This window comes from Blennius ocellaris (genome assembly GCF_963422515.1).
Source record: "Blennius ocellaris genome assembly, chromosome: 15".
Taxonomy (NCBI): domain Eukaryota; kingdom Metazoa; phylum Chordata; class Actinopteri; order Blenniiformes; family Blenniidae; genus Blennius; species Blennius ocellaris.
Window position 1 is genome coordinate 3,420,794 of NC_137664.1, and position 21,726 is coordinate 3,442,519.

Consider the following 21,726-nt stretch of genomic DNA (forward strand, 5'->3'; position numbering starts at 1 on the left):
TAATCCTTAAGGTTTAGGAAAATGTGATTAAGCTTCTGAAAGAGTGGAGGCGTTTTTTTTACAAGACATCAAGATGCCGGCGATAAATTATTGGCAGGAAACAAAAACAGTGACGATAGTGTAATTTCCCCTTGTTTTATTTTCCCTACTTAGATTTTAAAGGACTGTGTAAAGATACGGATATGGATTATTTTGGGTCAACTGTTTGATTAGCAAATTTTTATTTTGTTTTACTTTTCACGTTTTTTTTTTTGCACTTGTTGGCATCATTCAAATTGGCTTTATGTTGAAATTGTTGTCATTTTCCGCTGTAGTTGTTTGTTTTTGCAAAAAAAAAAAAAAAAGAGATATTTTCACTTTCACTCAGCACTGCAGCAAAGAAAAAAAAAACTTTAAAGTTTAAATATAAAGTTCACTGTGGCAGTATTTTTTACAGGTCCGGCTCTCTCCAGATGAGTTCCGACTGTTATCGTGTCCATGTATCTCAGTGCATCCTGTTAATAGATCAGGTTCCACAGTGTGTGCACAACAACACGCCTGCACCAGTTTTTTTTTATGAGTACAACCCTCCAGTAGATGAGTATCTCTGTTCACGCCAGCTTTTAACCGACTAACCGTTGTCATTTTGCTGAATTTGACAAGTGGATCAGTCATCGGACGCCACAGACGAGTCTCAATCAAGAGAGGTCCGTGAAAGTATCACGAGTTACTTTTGCAAGTAACTAGTCACTGTTCAATTTTAAGTAACTAATAAGTAACTATTCTCCTCCATTTTAATGAAGTATCTAGGAATTATGTTTCCTCTGGACTGTCCCGTCCTTGGTTAGGATCAGATCAGAGGAGATGAGAGGAGATGAGAGGAGATCAGATGAGATGAGATCAGATCAGATCAGATGAGATCAGATGAGATGAGATCAGCAGCTCTCAAGTTGAATAAAGCGGTGCAGAAAATAGATTTTTTTTTTTTAAAGCAAAGTTTCAATCTTATATTTGACTTATCAAGTTGTATGCATAAAACAGCTGATCCTAAAACATCAAAATATACAGGGTTGTTTACACCTGTACAGTTCCAGGGTTGTAGATTATCTGATTTTTCAATGAATTATGGAACAAAACCCACACTTACTGTAATTACCTGGAGTAAAACAAGATGGACTAATAGTAACTGGAAGTAACAAGTAACTTAAACACTGGTGAACATGTGGATTAACCCCCCCCCCCCCCCCCGAAAATAAATTGCTGAGGGTTTTTTTTCTTTTGTGAAGATGTAAGTTTGTTGAGGAGTAAGATACAATAGATTTGCATATGTATTAATCGTGAACATGAAATTACTGTGTTTCAGCAGCACTAAGAAAACACTCACTAACACCAACATATATGTTCAATATCTAAAATAACAGACTGAATATCTGTATTCCTTGTTATTGTAAATATACTGGCATAAAACATATATTATATTTCCTGTAGACCAGATAGTTGTGAGTTGTTGTGTGGTGCAATACCAATACAAAGTTGTATAATAATGATAATAGCAATATTGCTGAGTAATGGTAGTTTAGTTATCTTCTTCAGTGAGGTGCCACCTGCAGGATGACGGTACAGAGGAGGATTTCACGTCCCCGGAGGTGCGTGTGCGCACAGCAGACCGCAGTGGAGACCTTTGCGCTGCGCGCAGTTTGACTGCGGTTCTTCTCACTGGTTCGATGAAACGAGGAGGAGCTGCAGTCAGCGGCCCGGAGAGGAAACTCCCCTGTCAGTTGAGAGTTTGACAACAACGTGCAGCGCAAGCCGTCTGCAGGCTCGGAGCATCTTTATCGGACCAGGAAAAAAACAACAACACCAGAATGAACTTTGTTGTTGTTGAACTCCTCTCGTGGCTTTTGAGAAGAATGTGGAGTTTTGGACTTCGTGCGTAAAAGCGATATTTGGAGGCGATAGATTTGATTTAGTTTATTTTAAAGAAACTCGGAGAATGGGACTTGTCACCCCTTCGGATATGAAAGAAAAGCCTTTGCTCGGTGTGAAACAGTGAAAGTTTTCTTTGCAGGCATGAACGACACCTCCGCAGCGGGGAGATTCCAGCCGCCCACCATCCCGGTGATCATGTTCATTTTCGGGGTGGTGGGAAACGTCATCGCCATCGTGGTGCTTCGGATTTCACGAAAGGAGCAAAAAGAGACGACTTTTTACACACTCGTGTTTGGCCTGGCCGTGACGGACCTGCTGGGCACCCTGCTCGCCAGCCCCGTCACCATTGCGACCTACATGAAGGGCGCCTGGCCGGGCGGGGACCCGCTGTGCCAGTACTTCGGCTTCATCCTGCTCTTCTTCTTCTTGGTCCAGCTCAGCATCGTGTTCGCGATGTCAGTCGAGAGGTTTCTGGCAATAAACCACGCGTACTTCTACAACGAGTACGTGAACCAAAAGCTGGCCGCGCTGACTCTTCTGGCGATTTACGTCTCCAGCCTCGCGTTTTGCGCGCTGCCCAGCTTGGGGCTCGGACAGGTGACGCGCCAGAGGCCGGGCACCTGGTGCTTCATTGACTGGCACAACAACCACACGACCTTCAAGACTTTCAATCTGATGTATGCCGGCGTGAACGCGGTGGCCGCGCTCTCCACGATCATATGCAACGTGATGGTGTGCGGGGCGCTGATCCTCATGCACAAGCGCTTCATCCGGCGCACGTCTTTGGGCACGGACCCGAGGCGCATCGCGGAGCTCCGGCGCAGGCGGAGTTTTAGACGACTGGCTGGCGCGGAGATCCAGATGGTGATCCTGCTTATAGCCACCTCCGCTGTAGTTCTCATCTGCTCCATTCCTTTAGTGGTAAGTATCGGAAAATCGACAATGCCGAGTTTTACGCACGGCATGTGTGCGCACGAGAAGTCCCCTCGAAGAAGGCAAACCCCGAAGACAGGGAGTGAACTCATTAAAAGTGGTTAAATAAAGTTATTTGGATCTCAATTAGGTTAAAACAGCTCATAAAATGCGCTTTCGAATAAAAACAAACAGACAGGGGGCGGGTAGTCACCACAGCGTGGTTTCTGAACTCTGTGTTCTGGTTTTAGTCGTCTGCGTTTCAATGACGCATTTCTCTTTGAGACAAGTGAAGTTGATCGCTCTGCTGCTCACCCAGACAGCATTTGCATGGAGCCAGTGTTTGCATTGTTGCAAATTGAAGAGACGACACACATCAACACACCTAAGCGTCCATAGCTTTCTCTGAAGTTGTATGGGTGTTTCTTTTTTGGCACAAAGTTCCCTTTTCAAGTTACTAAGCTGAGTAATTCCTGCACCAGGCTCAAACATATTGATAAGGTTGGCATGATTGCACCATCTGAACCATAGTGACGTTTGAAATCTCATAATTGTCATGAGAACCCTCTTTTATGGCCACTATAAATATGATCAGAGGAAGCATTTTTATGGGCCTCGTGAGTGATTCTTCAGGGACCCTCTTTTCAAAACTCCTAATAATAACAAACATTGAGGTGTTTACGGTTTTGGCCTGATAAGTGAGTGGCTGTTGATGAGACTTTGGGGAAGCCCAATAGCTGAAGGCTCACTCTTGATGACAGTTTGAACTGCTTTCGTTGGCCCGCTGCCATCCGGTGCTGCTGCTGTGCTTCCCCAGAAATCTGTTTATACGTGACCACTCCGTGCCAACTGTGTACAAATATGTAGAGTAAACAATTATATGACTCTTGTAAAATGAAGTGCGGACCAGCCCGGGCTTGTCGGAAAACACTGAGATAATTTCAGCTCATGAAATGCAGTTGCTTTTATGTGTCATTCAAGTAATTTGTGGATGATTTTTTTTTTTTTCTACCATTGTTTTTTTTTTGTCTCCAGTTGAGGATCTTTGTGAACCAGCTCTACAAAAACCAGACAGAAGAGCCTCACGGGCTGAATAAAGACCTGCTGGCCATTCGCATGGCCTCCGTCAACGCCATCTTGGACCCTTGGATCTACATACTCCTCAGGAAGACGGTGGTCCTCAAGCTGATGGAGAAGATAAAGTGTCTCTTCTGCAAGATGGGCGGACGTGGGCGGCGGGGGGGCGGGCAGTTCCGCTGCGCCGACGGTCCCCTCTCCTCCTCCATCGTGTCGCGGGACTCGCCGTCGCTGATGTCGCGGGGGCTGCAGGAAATGGCGAGCACCTCGCAGACCTTCCTGTACCCGTCCGACGGCACGGGGACGGTCCCGGCGGGGCCGCCGGGCGACTCCAGCCCGCCGGCTGTAAAGACGCTACAGGGCCCCCGTGAGGCCGAGGGGCTCCAGAGGGGGCTCCTGCAGTCCGACGCGGCGCTCCGGGGGCTCTCAGTCTGCCCCAAGGACTCTTTACATGTGACTTTCACCGCCGAGACCACAAACATACAGGAGAAGTGCATATAGCCCATCATCGGCACGATCCGCGTCTGTAGAGATTTTTGTGGACTCATCATCCATTATCAATAACGTACAATATCACGACATACGGTTTGACTCGGGGGGGGGGGCTCGTTTACGCGACAATTCAAGTGAAAATGCGTCGGGTTTGTTTATTTTTCTGTGTGTTTTCGTCTCAGAAAAGTTTCACGTTCGCGCGGCAACGGTGTCGTTAGCACGTCAGGCCACAGGTTGGCCGCCGGCACGAAATTACAATTTCCCGATTTCCAGTCAACGAGAAAAACATGACCAATAAAAAAATCTAAGAGAATAAAATAGAAGTAAAATGTAAAATTGAATAGAAAAATGATGTGAAACGTAATGGTCAGATAGATTAGATGACACCCGAAATGCAATTAAGACTTTTTTTTTTTTTTTTCTTCACTTGACAGATAGTGTAAACGGGGCTTCAACCACAAGTGTGATTTCTTTGAAGAAATCAAACAAACTCCTAATTGGAGCTCTTTTGTTGCACTTTGCGAATTTCAAAACCACTTCTTGCCTGTTTGTCGTGTTCTGTAAATAACTCATGTTCAAAAATGTGAAAGAGTATTCCTACTATATTAACTTATTTGAAGTATGCGATATGTACGTCTCATTTTCTTCTCTGTGAGAAGGTCCACACACTTTGGAGCCATTTTAAATCGGTACAAGATGAATATGTTCATGGTCATTTTTGTTCCATCCTCCACTTTCTTTTTTTTTTTTTTGCTTTTTTCTCTCCCCCCTGGTATGTCGGGGACATTTCTAGACAATTTGGTCACGCTGGTGGACAAAGCACTGTGATCCCGAAAGCCAGAATTTTACCACCACCTCTGCATTTCATAACAAAACGGCAGCTATGAAGAGGCTTTCTCGCAGCGAGACACTAGCGGACAATACGAAGCCTCTTCGAGTAGCTTCTTAATCGAAAAACCGCTCATCGACAACTTCCGGCGCGTCGTTTTTTGCACAAATCGGTTCAAATTAATCCAATTGTTTCAAATCTTGACGTCCAATGAAATTCACAAACCCTCTTGAGTGTCCCGTCGGGTAAATTAGTTTGTTTTGTTTTAGTTTTTTTTCGTTAAAGTGGGTCTCCTGGTTTAATATGCCATTTAATATGGTGCTGCTATAAACATTGATATAAATATCAATACATGTTCTCGTGTCTCGTTATTCATGTGAACAAACTGTTGTACCGAACTTCAGAAAATAAAAGTTGTTAACTTTTCACGGTGATTCTGAACTTTCTGTGTTTGGGATAGGAATTTGAATCAAACTGAATGATGTTCTTTTTGTAGTATTTGCTTTCCTAAATATGTATTTTGTTTAGTTTTTTGTCAACAACACGGTAAAGATAGTTTTCAAGGGGGAATAGATATTTAGAGGATACTATAAATAGAAATTTGTTTGATTCTGCTTCATTTTAAACCACTTTACAAGAGTTGTGCTTGTATACTTGACATTGTAATGGTTGTAACCGTGAATTAGAAGCAACACCTTACGGCTAAAATATTCAGTTTGTACATATTTTAGAGGTCATATTCAGGCTAAATGTATCTTGAGTGGACCACATCGGTAAAATAGTGGCATAATGATCTTTCAATTTAAACTTTGAAGTTTTTCTTTGCTGTAGTTTTGAAAATGTCTGTGTCTTCACAAAAACCAAGCGCTCGGGACAGAAAATAACAAAAATTCGAGCATAAAGTCAATGTAATGATGCTTTCTGGTGCAAAATGCAGAGGAAAACACAGAGAACTTCTCCTGTAGCTGTTGCATTATGCTTTTTTAAACTCTTAAGAACACAGTTTTGACCCACAGGTCTTATGTGTGACACTCCTGAATTAAAGGGCCTCATGGTAAATGGGATATAAAGGAGGGAAAGAGGTGGAAAGTCAAAGATGCAATTGTTTTTTAAATGCCACTTTCACCCTGAAAAAAACAAGTGCTATTATAAAAATAACATTTAAAAAAAAATCTCAAATGTATATTTTTCTGGCACGTCACCAATGTGCTGGCAGGAAACTATGTCACCCGTTCTCCCCTTTAAATCCTGAAGAGCTAAACAGACGTCCAGTCATGCCGATGGCATGGCGACGGCGCTCACCTGCACACACACACACACACACATGGTTTCCTCGGAGTCCATGGCGGGCGTCCAGAGCCGTGAAGCGACCCTGGGAGAACAATAACCCATTAAAGAGGGAGCGGCGTCCTCGGACCAGGAGATCTCTCTGCTGAAGCCGTGGAGTCTCCGGGGGGAAACGGTGATTGACAAAACAGTCGTGACGGGATTTTACAGCTGGGGGCGAAGAGGACGACCCGTCTTGATGCCGGGAATATTCTCCAGTTAACGGCATGCAACAGGCCGTCGGAGGCATAAAGGGCCTGCGAGCGCATCAGAAGTTGCCACTCAAAGAGCGGAGAGCGATTAAAACTGTGTCAAAGGAAAAAAAAGACTAAATAAACAAACAAGAACTCGCTGAGGTAGAAAACGAGCAAACACTGGTTGGATTAACGTGAAACGAAGCTTCGGGTTTCAGGAAGCGACGCGCTGAGTCTTTTTTCCACCTGGACGGCGTCACACACTTTAATAGATGAGATTTAATTACCGCGACATCCTGTTTTCCTGCTTATGGAACTGGAGCGTGCTCATTAGCTATCTTTTTGGATTGCATTCAGGAAATACCAGAACTGATTCTGCTGACCAGTGGATGCTGTTAATGCTGTTGCGGCATTCGCATGAAAGTATGCTGCAACTCGTTTTTTTTTTTTTTTTTATCAGTTCTGCCCTCATGACCTGCAAACTGCATGTCTTCAGTTACACTATCGCTACAGTCCTCCTTCCCTGGATCCCTCAATCTTCTTCAACATCCTTTGTCCGATCTAGATCCACTTTCGCACGAGAAGAAAATGCGTCCAAAAAAAACGCGAATAAAGGACTTTGTTTTGTTGAATTTTCATAGTTAAATTAAGAAAAAAATGTGTCTTAAAACATACCAAAAGCTTATATGCTTGTAAAAAGCCAGCCATGTTCACACTGACCGTCTATAGATTTATGTTTGTCGTTTAAAAAGGGGAGGAGGGGGGGTCATTTTCCGACGGAAATCGAAATCCCCGACGAGCAGGTCATTAATCAACTAATCTGGGTTTATGAGGATGACCTTTGACCCCCCCGACAAGAAGAACATCCGCTGAAAAACGTGTCTGATTATATGATCTGACTCTGGAAAAGAGCAGCCGGAAGACTGTGCTTCTTTTCTTTTCTTCTTTAATCCTAGTATAAGTCTATATACATGTTTGTATAGTATCTTGATGGTCAGGTCAACGGGAAGTCAGTGTGTATATGTGTATGTGTGTATTTTAAAGTAATATACACATAATATATAACCTACAGACCATAAAGTTTACATACTGTGCAGAATTCCAGTGTTTTGAACGGCCTGATGTGTTCAGTTTAATAAGAAAACGCACAACAGCTGAAATAAAAACAATGTACAACATTTTAGATCGTGACGAAGAAAAGAAAAATCAACTCAAAGGCGTGTTTTAATGTTTTCATTTCATTTGTTTAGGGAAAAAAAAGAAAAAAAGTTTACTTTGTGGTTGTTTTCATGTAAATTGATGACATTAGTCCCGATTTCACACCGTTTAATAGATTAATTAAAACAAGAAAACATCCAAAATGTTTATTCTTGTTTCAATGTAATTACAGTATGATCTCCTAGGGCTAGGGCAGTGAACTTCTTTAAAAAAAATACAATTCTTAACACTTTCTTTGTTGCATGCCACCGACAGGGTTTTAAATATTTGGATGTCGCGTCATACTAATAACTTCATATTTAGTTTCTCCGTCCAGCAGGAGCTTTTATCAACCTGCACCGTACACGGTGTTCTGTACTAAGAGAAAATGTTAAGTTTCATGTGATGACATATTAACAACAACACACTCCCACTGAGAGTGTTTATACATGCTGGCAGTAGCATTTAGCCAAAGCGGGTAATACGACTTATTTTTCAATCGGCAGTCATTTCGGACGCCACTTTTTGAAGCTTTGTCGGGATGATGTCCGAAGACGTGACACAACTCACCGCCAAGCCGTAACGAGGATCAGACACAAACCCGCTGGACACAAAACAGCAATTTTAAACCAAGTTTATTCATCGTCTTTACAGTATTTACTGAGGATTCATCCTCCTTTTTTCACCAGAAACATGTTTCTCATCAAAACCTGACGAAGCGGGGCGGACACTGCCTGGAAAAGATTGACACACACTCTTCTGAAATCTGAAACTTTTATTCATCTTATATTATTATTAAACAAGATGCTTTTTTTGCAAACAGCTACTGTGTGAAGTCTATTTTTTTTTTATTAAAACCACCCGAGTGGAACGTTATTTGTTTTAAAGTGTCCAGATATATCAAAAGAAAATGTAACCCGAAGGCTGAAAGTGCTATTCAAAGTCGACAAGATTCAGAGTTTACGTTAATATATCAGAGAAAGAGAAGCGTTTCTTCCGAACTGCCTGGAAATGGGTAAAACTCAAAATAAACATACGTCACAACAAACAAGATGAACCATTTACATCAACGCAAGTCAAATATCCTTTAATTCCTCACATATAGAACACAAGTTTTGCCTCTGAGGTTTGAAGCTCGAAATCCACGCGGTGTGTTTTTTCCAGAACGGAAAACCTGGACGAGTTCCACTTAAAGCCCTCTGGCTTTGACGAACTGTTCCGTCGAGGGCGCCGCCGCCGCCGCCGCCGCGTCTTCCTCCCCCTCCGCCTCCGCCACCACGTTCTGCACGTTCCCCTCGGCGTCCACGACCACGGCCGTCCTCCTCAGCCGCTCGTAGCGCGTCTGGCGCTCGGCGACCGCCACGCAGGCGGCCAGCACCTCGTCGGACTCGAAGTCGTCGTAGTCGCGGCTGAGCTCGGGGGCGCGCTCGATCTGCCGCTTGGTCTCCTCCTCCTGCCGGAGCTTCGCCCTGGTCGCCGACTGCTGCTTCTGCAGCCTGCACGCCCACCGCAGGTCCTCCTGCCACAGGGGGCGCTCCGACGGGCAGAGGTGGATGGCCACTTGGAAGGACCGCACGGCCTGCGGGGGGTGGGGGGGGGGGTGGTGATGGACAGAGCCGACGTGAGCTTGGGAAGCGAGGTTTCAGTGGGGGGGATGGGGGGATGGGGGGGGGGGGATTTATGATCGGATTGCGGGACGCTTAAAGCACAGTTTCGAGAAAATGTAAAAAGCAGTGGGGGATGTAAAAGTGGTCGACGCAGGAAAGAAAACTGCTCTTGAACATATTAAAAGATTTGAAAGTGACTCCACAGGGAGAAAAATGAAAATTAAGAGTCGCCAGATTCAGTTGTTGACGTACATCTCTTAATACCTCGTCAAAAGCTCTCTGAAGGAAAGTCGTCGTCACGCTCAGACAAAACACGTATTTCCAGCATTTAAAAGGTACCCGGGTTTGTTGACGTTTTACCGAAGCGCCAAAACGTTCCGATTTCGACTCGCACTGGAAAAACGACTGACAACCCTTTTCACAACAGATCAGACTGTTCGTGGCTCGAATTCTCCGTCTTTTGACAAAATTTGGCTTTTTCTGGGGGCTAAATCGGTCAAGTGCTGATATTTTTGCTTGAGCCGCCGCAACGCCACCTTTTGATAACCCAGACATTCTTGCGGCAGGTTTCCGAAGATGACGTCAGCGAAACGTATCGGCTTTGGTGTGATGGATTTAGGAAACCGCGGGTTGGAAATTAAATGGAAATTGTCTTGTTTACTTTAACACAGGTTTTAAGCAAACGGGCATCTAGGGAAAGCCACAAGGAAATAGTGGAACAGAACGTGAAAAAAACCTCAAACTACAAATTCGATAATCCATTAAATCGATGTCTTTGCCTCAGCACTAATTGGTTTATTCTCTGTGCAGAAGTGATACCCTTTATCTGAAGTGTATATATATATATATTTTAAAGGCTTTTCACCCTCGTCGAGTAACTTTAAAATAGTCAAAAGTTTACGATCAGCACTCGTCAAACTAAATCCATGAGAAGTTAACCAATGCCGGATGACATAAGTCCGTGTCCATGTCAATAAATCTCTCCACCCGAAAGATTTCCATCAGATTGAAAAAAAAATAGAAATACGATCACCCGTACCGCAATCCTCACATTACGATGGCATTAAAGCCGCCGCGGGTACAAATGATGGGCACATGGCTGCATTATCGCCCTGTCGGTGAGCAACACCGGCGGCAACCTCCCCAGCAGAATGACGGATCTCTTTTCATTACACGGGAGATCAATATCGTCCTCGCCGACTGTGCACTCGTGCGTCGGTTTGAAAGTTATAGTCCCACCGAGCAGAGATACAAACGGCCTCCTTGCAATCTCTGCCGCGATCAGACGTCTCGATTCAACAGCTGTGGAACATCGAGTCAGCCTCCGTAGGAGTTTTTGCTCAGTCTGACGAAAGGATGTTGAGGTGATTAACAAAAAAAATTCTGATTGTTTGGATTATTCAGCTGCTTTTATTCTGGCTTTTTTTTTTCTTCCTTCTTATTCTTCTCGGAATCTGACTCATGGGAGTCCAGCAGCTGTATGGAGTTTACAGATGTCACCTTTCAGTCCAAAACCTTGATCTAAACATTGAAACGCAAGCTCAGTTTTTCTCTCGATCCATAAACCCCAAAAAAAAGGTCGCGGTTTAAAGCCATAAAAAGGGTAAATTATTGACACGTCGGAAAGATTAACTGAACAACGTGACTGTTTAAAACTGATGAAAGCGACTTGGTCGGCAGGAGATAAACCGACAGAGTGGAAATCTAGTGGCTCCGTCAAAGACGACGACGGGGGAAACTGGATTGGGTTTCTGACAAATGAACCATCTGTGCAAGTGGGGGGGGGGGGGGGGGGGGGGGGGACAGATCGACTTAGAACAGTACAACAGACGGCGCGTCGCGAGAGGCAAAAACAAACCAAATGTTGACTCAGGATGATGGATTGTGACAGATATTCCACTTCCAATACGCTCACACCAAAACGAAATACAAAAGGAGAGATCAAAGACGGCGAAGCTGCCTGAGAGTTTACGCGGGTGCTTTCCATTTCTGGCCGACGAGAGCCCGGGTGGAATGAAAATTAAAAGGAAATTTAAAAGGAGGGCGAGGAGCAGAACGTGTGGCGAGAACGAGGAATCACATTCGCGCAGGCGGGCGCCGCTCAAACAGGTCGGCGCGAACAACGCTTTCTAACTCGACCGAACAAGTCGAGCTATAAATAGATGTACTCTTTACTTTTTCTTTTTTTTTTTTTTGGCGATCCGTCCCAAGAGGCGTGTCTATATCTGGCTTGAAAGTTTGAGCTCCGGTGACTTTCAACACTTCCCTTTGTTGCGATCGGGTGCCTCGGGACAGGCCCCCTTCAGCCGGAGGGCGTCGCGCCGGGGCGGCGATCGCCTGGAAGGGTTCCTTTAGTTCAGCCGTGTTTTGTGTTCTGGCGCTGGCAACGGGCCGCCGAACTGTGGAGCCGCCATCCGAGATGGCTTTTCCGTACAACCCGTGCAGGTCCCGGCGTGTTCAGGGGGGGGCAATTCATGCGGCTGGGCGTGCTTTTGAAAAAGACGCGTTTTTGTCTCGGGAGGTGGAGAGTTCACAAAAAAAAAAGAAAGAAAAAAAAGTAGTAAACACAAATTCGTGCCTTCTTTCAAAAGAACGAGATGATTTACGAGCGCCTGCGTAAACAGGCGGAGTTTAAATCGGGGAATAAATCAAACGCAGGTGAATTATTATTATTATTGTTTTGGTTTGGGTTTTTTTAAATGGAGTTCATCAGTGGCTGAATGAGAAACTGTTTCAGCTTCAGTCACTGTGAATAACTTGGACGTGTTTGCTTGCAGCCCTTTGTGATTTTTTTTTTCTTATCTTCATTCGGCTTGTACCGACAGGCGCCGTTGAACGTCACGTTTTAATGCGAAAAGGTAAAAGTTTGGCCGCGTTTTTGGGAGTTCGATTACGGGACAACGGCGCTCGGAGCCGGTGACGTGAGTTTAGAGTTATTCAGAGGAGTTTAGTTCATTAGCAGGCTGGCTTTAACCATACGTTACATCTTCACAGTGTATTTCAGACCCAGGCCTTCACTAGTGCTGGTCTGATTAAAATCCACCCCTCAAATAACTGTTTTTCTGGTTATAAAACTCATCAGAAATGCAGTATAAAAAGCCGCTTCATCGCAGGTAGGTGTTCGTCCAGCCAGAATAAATACCTTCGACTCCGGAGTTCACGTCTCTCCTTCGGCTGCAGCTGCATTAAAAAAAAAAAGCGTCTGCTTTTCCCGAAACGTTCTGGGAGTCGAGGACGGTGACGAGCGTCACCTTTTTGTAGTTGCAGTGAGCGCAAAGTAACTTGCACTGCGGTGCGTTCAATGACCTCAAAGTCCGTCCTGAAAATAGTTCTGACCAAAAATTTGCAACCAAACGTCTTTATCCTCTCCTTTAGCCATTGTAGGTTGGCAAAACCGCTACCAAATAAACACAACTGTATTTTTGTTCGTGCAGCTCCATCAAGCGGAGGGCTTGAATACGCCGAGTCGCCGAAATCCGATTGGTTGAAGCGGCAGCGCGATCGGCGCTTATTTTACAGCGCCTGCAGAAGTGAACGTGAAGGCACTTCGGGCAGATTTATTTACCCCGGCAACAGGCGGTGGGTGAAACGTGATTGGTTTAAAAGCTTTAACGTGGAAATACACGTCTGGAAGCAGCACAAGCAGAAGGAGTAAAGATCTCCTAATTCTAACTTGGATGGATGGATGGATGGATGGATGGATGGATGGATGGATGGATGGATGGATGGATGGATGGATGGATGGACGGACGCCACACTCACCAGGTCCACCTCGCCCAGGTTGAGCTGCGCCCGGCCCAGCGTCTGCCAGCCCTCCCACCACAGAGGCCGGAACTTCACGGCCATCTCGGCTGCCTTGACGGCAGGAAACACCTCGTGCAGGATGGTGAGGACCTGCAGAGAAACACAGACGCGCTTGAAGCCGACACATGCAAACCAGACGGCTGCGGTCAATCACATTCAGCAGCGCTTATCCAAGAAAACACACATTTGCAACACCATCATCTGGATTGTGAATTGTGGTTCAGGGAATTGTGTCGCATCGATTTTGATTTGCTTTTGAACGTGAATGTTCACATTGTATGTGCACGTGTAGTTAAATTACGAAAAACACATCAAACCACGGGATTTTCGGTGTTTCTGGAGTCATTGTGGCTACGGCGGTGGGTTTTCAAAACTTTTCCGTCTTAACGTAAAGCTTTTCTGATTGGAAAACCAATTCTCATGTAATCAGGGCTTCGTTTTGTTTTCCATATTAGTATTAAACGGTGATTACTGCTATTACTAATAACGCCCGCTCGGTCTACGGCTCTGCAGCTGTCACTCAGTCACTCGAATATATCGTTGAGCGTCTCACAGAGCGACTTCTGCGTGTAACTCACTTAATCGCTGGAGCTCACATTGAACGTCTGTCGTTCTGGGCTCGTTAACCTACGACTCCTCTTTATTCCGATGCTGAGTGAGTGCGGGCCAGTTTTTTTTTTTTTTTAAGTAAATCTTACTTGCTGCCACGCAGGAAACGAGCTGCCATGAGAATCAAAGTATTTCCACTATAATCAGAGCTTTTTTCTTTTTTGTATCTAATCGTTGGCAGTGCTGGAAGGCTTTTATTGTCCAGGTCAGTGTAGTTTTCCACAAGGAAGAGGAATTGGGAAAAGAAAAAAAAAAAAAAAAAAAACCTGTCTGACTGCTTTTGTGATTGCTTCATTTGTGGAAGGTCGAGGTATTTTGACTGAACATGTTTAAGGTAAAATAAACTTTTGTTGTAGGACAGGAGATCAAAGACGGACAATGAAACGAAAACGCGCCTCTCCCCTTCTCAGTTTCCACTTCAACAAGAGATAAAGAAGCAAGAATAGCACGGCGGCATGACAAAGTTCAACCAAGCGGCTTTCGCACGAGCCTTAGTATCACAGTCATAAAGCTGCGATTAACCTAACGTCTTCACCGGGACCGCGGAAGCAGAAGTGGCCTCAGATCTTTCAAATAACTCGCACTGCGTGCTAAAAGCAGGCCCCTTATATGTAAAAAGAGAAAGAAAAAGAAAAAGTGTATGACGCAGGAGGAGCTTTATCATTATTGGACCACCTCCAGACAAGAGCTGGACGTATTTAATTCACCAATGATCGAATCAAACAGGAAGAACGAGACGGGGGGGGAAGTCAGTGACCAGCGTCAGTGTGACTGCTCTCGTCACCGGGCGCCGTAATGAGGATACTGATGAGAACCAGCCCGTTTTCTATCGAATGATTAGCGAATAGCAGGGAAAAGTGGGTGATTTCAGAGGCATGGCGGTTCACGCTGTTCACAACTTTGCATGGTCTCTCTGGGTGGGAATTTCCAGGTACTGCGATTTCCTCACACAGCCCAAAAAAAAAAACCCAAATTCATTTGAGGTTAATTGTTGACTTCTTAATTGCATGTAGGTGAGAGTGTGTGTGTTTACTGCTGTGAAGGACTGTTGACCTGCCGCCTGCCTTTAATAATAGATAGTTGGATGTGAGGCGAAGCACTGGGCAAAGTAGAAGGACTTCATTTTTCAAGCTGTGTCCTGAGTTCAGGGACCGTCTGCAAATTACAAACCGCTAAAAAAAGCGAAGACAAATATATATATATATTTTTTTAAAAACAAAAACCCTGATAACGCTACTGGTGTTCACTGCATCAGCACGGCAGTCTTTACCTTACCGTACTACACTTGGTTTCATAGCGATATATATGCTTTGTGGCATCTGTCTTTGCTGTTGGAGTGGTTTTGCAATTTGCAGACGGTCCCTGCACGTTCGTTAATGCGACAAATCCTCGCCTTGCCAGCTGTTTGACTAACTTTTTTGTAATTCCACATGGGACCGTATCGCACGTTGTGTATGACATAGGAAATAATTTGCACCTCAGACGAGATTCGCACATTTGGATCATTCACAGGCGGAGGATCGCAGCCAGATATTGAAAGGCGATGTTGTTTTTGAAAGGAAAAGAGTCCAAAGCACATTTTTGAACAATTCCGCACCCATAAACTCAAAGGTAAATCCAGGTGGTCCGAACCGAGAGGAACCGATTTACCGAACGTGGAACACGAGGTACAGAAAGTTGCCGTTTTTACGACCGGCTTAAAACAAAGAAAATGATTCCCGGACGTACCTGAGACTTCATCTCGTACAACACCGGGTTGTCTGGGGTCATCTGAATAGCCTCGTCCCACTTCTTCACAGCCTCCCAGTGCCTGGGAAAGACACACGGATCACATGAACAGAGGGAAGCTGTGCAGACATGCGTCCATTGAAGGGCGGACTGCGCTAATTAATTCCAAGATAAACATGGCTTGGCATTGATCTTTGTCCAGACTGGATAATACGGCGGCGGTCCACGATCAATTGGAACGGCGAGGCACGTAAGGCGGTGAAACCGAACACCGGGCTTCATTGTCTGCGCCAGCCGAGATGATTAATGCGACGTGACAACTCTGTGTTTGCAATCAGAAAAAATGTTGAAGTGATGTTCCCCCGGTTTAGTTCTCTCTTTGTTTTTAATAGAAATGTATTTCATGTAACTGGAGACAGTTCTGCTTTTCAGGAATCCCCCAATGATTAAGAAAACATCTTGAAATACTGCTGAGGAGGTTTGTTTTTTTTTTTTTAGCTTTATTTGTCCACTGTTTTAAGATTTTTAAATAACACTGATTGATTTTGGATCAATTTGCTTGTGAATAGGCAGAATTTGTTTTTTTGTTTTTTTTTTTAAATAAAGGGAAGTGTTGAGGGGGAATATCATTGAAGACAAGAAATTAGATTTTTTTTTTAACAATTACATTTTTTTAATTACATTTTTTTATTTGACCAATTTTTTTTAATCATTTTTTTTTATTTTAATTTGGCCAATTTCTTAATTCTAATTTTTCCAATATATTTATTGATTTATTAATCCTATAGAATTAAAGCAACTTAAAGAATGGACATAAAAACACACTGGACTTGCACGTTCGAATGGAAATCGAGAGGATAACAAACCCTTTGCAGATGAAATTACGATTAAAAAAAAAAAAAAGTGCAAAGCGACACCCAAACGGCCAGAAGTCACTAAACGAACCCTCCCCGGTCGATTTGTCGTGCGACACGGCGAGGCACCGACGTCGTCGGTCCGTGGTTGGAACCCTCGGGATTTCCATACGATTTGCATTGAGCATCGCTCCGAGCAGCTGTCGTCACATCACCCTGCCGGGGTTTTGCGTGAATTTGTCGGCCGGGATTCCGTTCAGCGAGATTCTGCCCACGTGACTGGAAAACGAGACACAATCTCTCCCCTTCAGTCAATGTTGAATCAAAAACCGGTTTGATGGTCAAACACACGTGAAACCCTGGACGTAAAACGCATCTGTCATATCGGCACCTTGTTTATAAATGGAGGCGGATGTCCTGAAAGATTTGTGCAGTAATTAAAGGACAGACAGGGAAACACAGCTTGCGAAGAAATACTTTACTTTTGAGTAATATATTGTAATCTCAGTATATTTAAACAGTCCCAATTAAATAATATAGCAACTTCCTAAATTAGCTTTTTTTTTTTTTACTTAAATTCATGGGGAGAAACAATTTATTGTGAAAACTGAGTTCAAGATGCAATATGGCTTTCGAAAAAAAAAAAAAAATCATCACATAGCTCATATAGCTCACCAGTAAGCAATACCACAGTACTTTTTGCATGTATTTACACATTTGTCACTGATTTTTGAGCAAGAAAATAATTTAATTTGAAGGGTTTACATGGTGTTAACTTTAGAAATGTATGAACCCCAGTTTGTGTCTCTGAGAATAAGTTATTAATATTGTGAAACAGACAAAATGGATAAAGTTGTTGAAATAAGTGTAGATGATTCCTGTGGAAAACTGTTTGTTCTCGTTTGCATCCAGTTTTGTTTGTTTCTTCTTTGGTTTATTATTATATAGTTAATGCAAAAAAAAAAAAAAAAAAAAAAAAAAAAAGTCATTACAAAAATGGAAATGAAAGAAAAGTTTTCGACCAACTTTGAACAACAGATTGTGTCAGAAGCAGAAAAGAGAACAGAGGAAATGCAACTGAAGCGATGTGAACATTTCACCATCACATGAAAAAAAAACAACATGTAAATCTGCAAACTCATGAGGATATTAGGCAATAAGCTACACCGGGTGGAGCACGACAGCTTGAAATGATGCAGAACGAACAGTGCTTCTCAAAAATTTATGACTTAGTAAGAATTCAAGAGAAATAAAGAGGGAATAAGTAAAATGTGAGTCACCAGTTAACCAAATGGCCACAGAGGTTTTCACATGTGCCTCACACATTTTCACTTTGTTTACTATCATCAATCAGACTCGGCTGCTATCCGGACAAGGACTCCAACGCCTCTTCAAAACAGCATCCAGCTGCTCAATATAACAGCTAAAAAAAAACATTAAAAACCAGTAATAATGATAAAAATGTCTCAGAGCTGGTTTTAGTGTTTTTAAGAGGAAACAATCGGAAACAAAAACTAATTTCCCTTTTTCTATAACTTTTCGATAAGAAACTGAGATTTCTTTTTTTTTAAAGAAGTGAATGTACTGCAAGCACACACGAAGCATTCGTGTCACTAAAATCGCAGAAAATGTGTAAATACATTGTTAAAGAGGTGCCGAAGAATACGTAGATTGCATTGACATCATTTCCCCATAAACACTGGAGATAATGACGCAGGCAGTGACACCAGGGTGTGACACTGTGTTGTTTTTACCGTGATTAAAGCCTCTGTCTATTTACTGAACTCTGCACACGCATCGGTATTAATGTGAGTTATGTATCACCGTGCATTTATAAAGTCATGTGTATTACTCATGGGACTACGGGAGGCTTGGACACTCGAACTTGTGGTAAGCTGTGATCGCCTTCACTGAGCATTCAGGCCCACTGCAGACTAACAGGGCGGCAACACTGAAAACAATGTACTTTTCATGTAGGGCCACTAGTGGGTGCTGTTTTTTTATTTTTATGTAATAAATCATTGAAGCTGATTTTAACTGTCTTTCTGACTCAGTCTCTATAGTTTGTAGAAAACTAAATGTTTCTCGACGGCGTAGGAAATGTACAGATTCAACTTTGTTGTCATTTTTAACCATATGAGAAAACAGCAGCGCAATCTTGAGACTCCTGGTAAAATCAGGAGAGGTCAACATGTTGCTCATCTCCCACACGGGTACTTCAGAGACCTTCGTAATGACAAGCTGACATCAGAGGTCAATATGGTTAAAAGTGGAACAAACTCCGGCCTCCATCATGGACCAGACACCATCTCAAACCTCTAGACAGCCATTAGAGAGCAGCAAGACCTCATTTCCCCTGGCAAATATCCACTTTCTTCTCGTAAACGAGATTACAGGCGGCCATTACGCGAGCTGGACGAGAGAGAGAGCTTTCACAAAGTGATGCCTATTTAGTTAAAAAGGTAAATCACTGTGAGAAAGACTTTAAGGATTGCCCGTTTAATCGTTTTCTAGAAGTGTAAAAAAAAAAAAAGTGATGCCATTCTGGATGTTCATTAAAAACAAAGAGTGCCTGGTGAACTAATAATAATAGCAGTTTAAACACAATTAGAAATCATCCTCTGTTTTCAAAGTTTTTATCAGATTTACTTCCGTGTTTACATCTTCACTTTAATAATACAAAGATTTAGACGTTTAATCTATCTTGACGTTTATCTTAACAAGGACATAAACATCCCATACTACAATGAGACTGTGCTCAGTGCAATGGCGCCCTCCTGTGGAGAATCGTGGCATCACGTGTACTTTGCACTGGAAAAGTATATAAAGCATCAATTTGAAATAACAATATGTAAAAGTACATTATACAAGATCCCCCCTCCAAAAAACCCAAAAGAAAAACCAAATCTGAAATCTCATCCGTGGACGAGTTTGTCCTACAACCATCCTCACCTGCCCTCCTCAGCCAGAGCTGTACCCTCATCCTTCAGCCTCCTGCTGCGGGTGGCGCAGTCCTCCAGCAGCGCCTCCTTGCGCCGTTTGACGGCGCCCATCCAGTCCACCTCCACCTCCTCCTCCTCCTCGTTCCTGGGGCGGCGCGCGGCCTTGTCCTCCTCCGCCTCGAACCGCTGCACCACCGACTTGGACACCTTCTCACCGGCTTTCCTCTTCCAGCCGAACGAGGCCATCCTTAAGAAGAGAGGACGGGCCCCATGATGAGCTATTAAAGCACAAACGTGACAGTCTGCACGACTTTAAAACACACCGCGACGCGTGTCTTGTTGAAGACAAACAGACACGCGTGTAACATTTTGTAAACATAAACAAACGTCACATCGATGCTAACACGCGTTAGCCACGACTTAGCAAACCCTGCTGTGAATACTTCGGTACATCCGGGTTTTTTTTTTAAACTGCACTTGATTATGTTCAACACACTTCATGCCCATGTTTTAATTCCAAATAAAATCGCATACCCACACACCTCAGCTGCTTTCCGTGAAGAACTATGGAGAAGCTAACAGAAGCTAGCAGGCATTAGCCGTCCGGAGCGAGCGAGCAGTCGTGCTGCGTTCAAGGAAATCGGTAAAGGTTTAATGAATTGGGAAAATACCCAAACATTAAATGGTTTCATTGATTTTGATTAGTTTCGCGGTCGTTTGCTTATCGATATTATACAGAAAACAATAAATGTTATAAACGTGTTTGGTCTGTGTGAATTTCAGGTGCTGTGGAATCCCGCGTATGAACTTATTCCCACTCTGGAGAGAACACGTAAACGCAGCTTGACTCGGAAGCTGTAAACTGTGTTTACATCTTTTCTTAAAGAGACACGAACTCAATTTGAAATATCAGTTATCACTTTTCCTTTAAAATGATAATTTTCTGTAAAGTGTATGGATGTAATTTAATCACACCAGTACTACATTACACACGTATTCCTCGAAATGTATAAATGACCAAAGAAACCTGTGATCTGAGAATAAGGATTTTAACTTTTTTCATTGCCAAAAAGTTGACAGTGCACGGGAGAGTGAAGTAAGATAAGCCAGAGGGTAAATTGAACCACCCCTTGTAACCGTACTGATTTTTGTTATACGCTCAGATTCAGGAAGCCATGCAGAGAAGCACATGTGAGATGAGGGTTAGCAATATTTGATATTAAAAAAAAGTTTTGCTTGTCAAAGTGAAATTTCTGCATAACAGGTACAATGACTGCTATGCCAAAGCAAATTTATCTCGGTCTAAAATTATATATTATGCATATCAGTGATTTGCCAACATAAGAAATCATGCAAATCACATCACTAAAGATTAGCCTGAAATTGAAGGCAAGGCTCTTTTTCCTAATCTGGTGGCTACAGAGCAAAGTGAGGCCTCAGGTTGTGAGGAAAACTGAGCTCCATGCCGTAGGGTAAGTTGAGGTTCAATGGTCTTAAATGGTATTTTAGATGAGTATGATCGATGAGATTTGGTGTGTTTGTCATATGTTAACCATTGTAGAAAGGGCGTCATGCCGACATCGTAGAAGAGGAAAACAAGCTGGGACTCAAAACCCCTTAAAGAGACGGGGAGACCAGTCAATGATGTCAAGGGTGAAAAGTCCATCAGCTCAGTGTCAGAAGAGATGAATATTGACAGTTCAACATTTAAACGATACGTAAAAAGAGGGAGCACTATTTTTTTTTTAAACAAGTCATTATTTTGGGCAGTTTGTCAGAGATGCATCCTGCAAATGTCATTTGATAGACATTCAGAAACAACGGATTATCTTTTCATTCTATTTTGGTGTCATTTCTCCTTACCTCCAAGACAACATAAGTAAAAAAAAAAAAATTGGCTCATCTCACCCCACTATTTTTTTTATTTCCTGTAGGAGTAACATGACTCAAACTAAATAGCTTCCAGTTAAAAACAGAACCCACCCCTTCATTTGCGTTGGAATAAATATAAATATACAGACATGCTTTAGCAAAAAAAAAAATTGTGCAATTGAGCAGTTTATTAGGCAGTTGTGTATACAAATGATTCAACACTGTCCACTCAGATTTACACTGGTCCACCTGGTCGGGTCCCCATACACAGCAGACAAAAACAAGAACAATGGTTCTTTTGAAGCAGTTCAGATACTGAATTGGACACTCAACAAGGACGTTAGTCCACAATCTAGCAAAAGGCTCACACTTTTG

General features: G+C 43.2%; 2 protein-coding genes across 4 annotated transcripts; one reads left to right on the top strand and one right to left on the bottom strand.

The window, feature by feature from the left end:
* Positions 1-1,775: 1,775 nt before the first annotated feature.
* On the top strand, positions 1,776-5,619 carry ptger4b (prostaglandin E receptor 4 (subtype EP4) b). The gene is made up of 2 exons (XM_080510692.1): positions 1,776-2,829; positions 3,856-5,619. Exons 1-2 carry the CDS (start codon positions 2,050-2,052, stop codon positions 4,396-4,398), a joined length of 1,323 nt encoding a protein of 440 aa, XP_080366818.1. The 5' UTR covers positions 1,776-2,049; the 3' UTR covers positions 4,399-5,619.
* A 2,969-nt stretch (positions 5,620-8,588) lies between these two features.
* On the bottom strand, positions 8,589-20,100 carry ttc33 (tetratricopeptide repeat domain 33). 3 transcript variants are annotated; one of them, XM_080510457.1, is made up of 5 exons: positions 20,022-20,100; positions 19,490-19,726; positions 15,684-15,765; positions 13,305-13,436; positions 8,589-9,514 (listed from the first exon to the last, which is right to left on the bottom strand). In XM_080510457.1, exons 2-5 carry the CDS (start codon positions 19,723-19,725, stop codon positions 9,125-9,127), a joined length of 840 nt encoding a protein of 279 aa, XP_080366583.1. In that variant the 5' UTR covers position 19,726; positions 20,022-20,100; the 3' UTR covers positions 8,589-9,124. The 3 variants fall into 3 exon arrangements, with proteins under 3 accessions (XP_080366583.1, XP_080366582.1, XP_080366584.1); XM_080510456.1 differs by having other exon boundaries at positions 20,014-20,085; XM_080510458.1 differs by having other exon boundaries at positions 19,490-19,757; positions 20,014-20,072.
* Between the last annotated feature and the right edge of the window lie 1,626 nt (positions 20,101-21,726).

Bases quoted from the DNA above. Each gene is read 5' to 3' on its own strand.
- ptger4b (XM_080510692.1), top strand. From the start codon at position 2,050: ATGAACGACACCTCCGCAGCGGGGAGATTCCAGCCGCCCACCATCCCG. The intron at 2,830-3,855 runs GTAAGTATCGGA...TTTTGTCTCCAG, and splicing joins TCTGCTCCATTCCTTTAGTG to TTGAGGATCTTTGTGAACCA.
- ttc33 (XM_080510457.1), bottom strand. From the start codon at position 19,725: ATGGCCTCGTTCGGCTGGAAGAGGAAAGCCGGTGAGAAGGTGTCCAAG. The intron at 15,766-19,489 runs GTGAGGATGGTT...TGTCTTTCCCAG, and splicing joins GCTCTGGCTGAGGAGGGCAG to GCACTGGGAGGCTGTGAAGA. The intron at 9,515-13,304 runs GTGAGTGTGGCG...CACCCCCCGCAG, and splicing joins ACCTGGGCGAGGTGGACCTG to GCCGTGCGGTCCTTCCAAGT.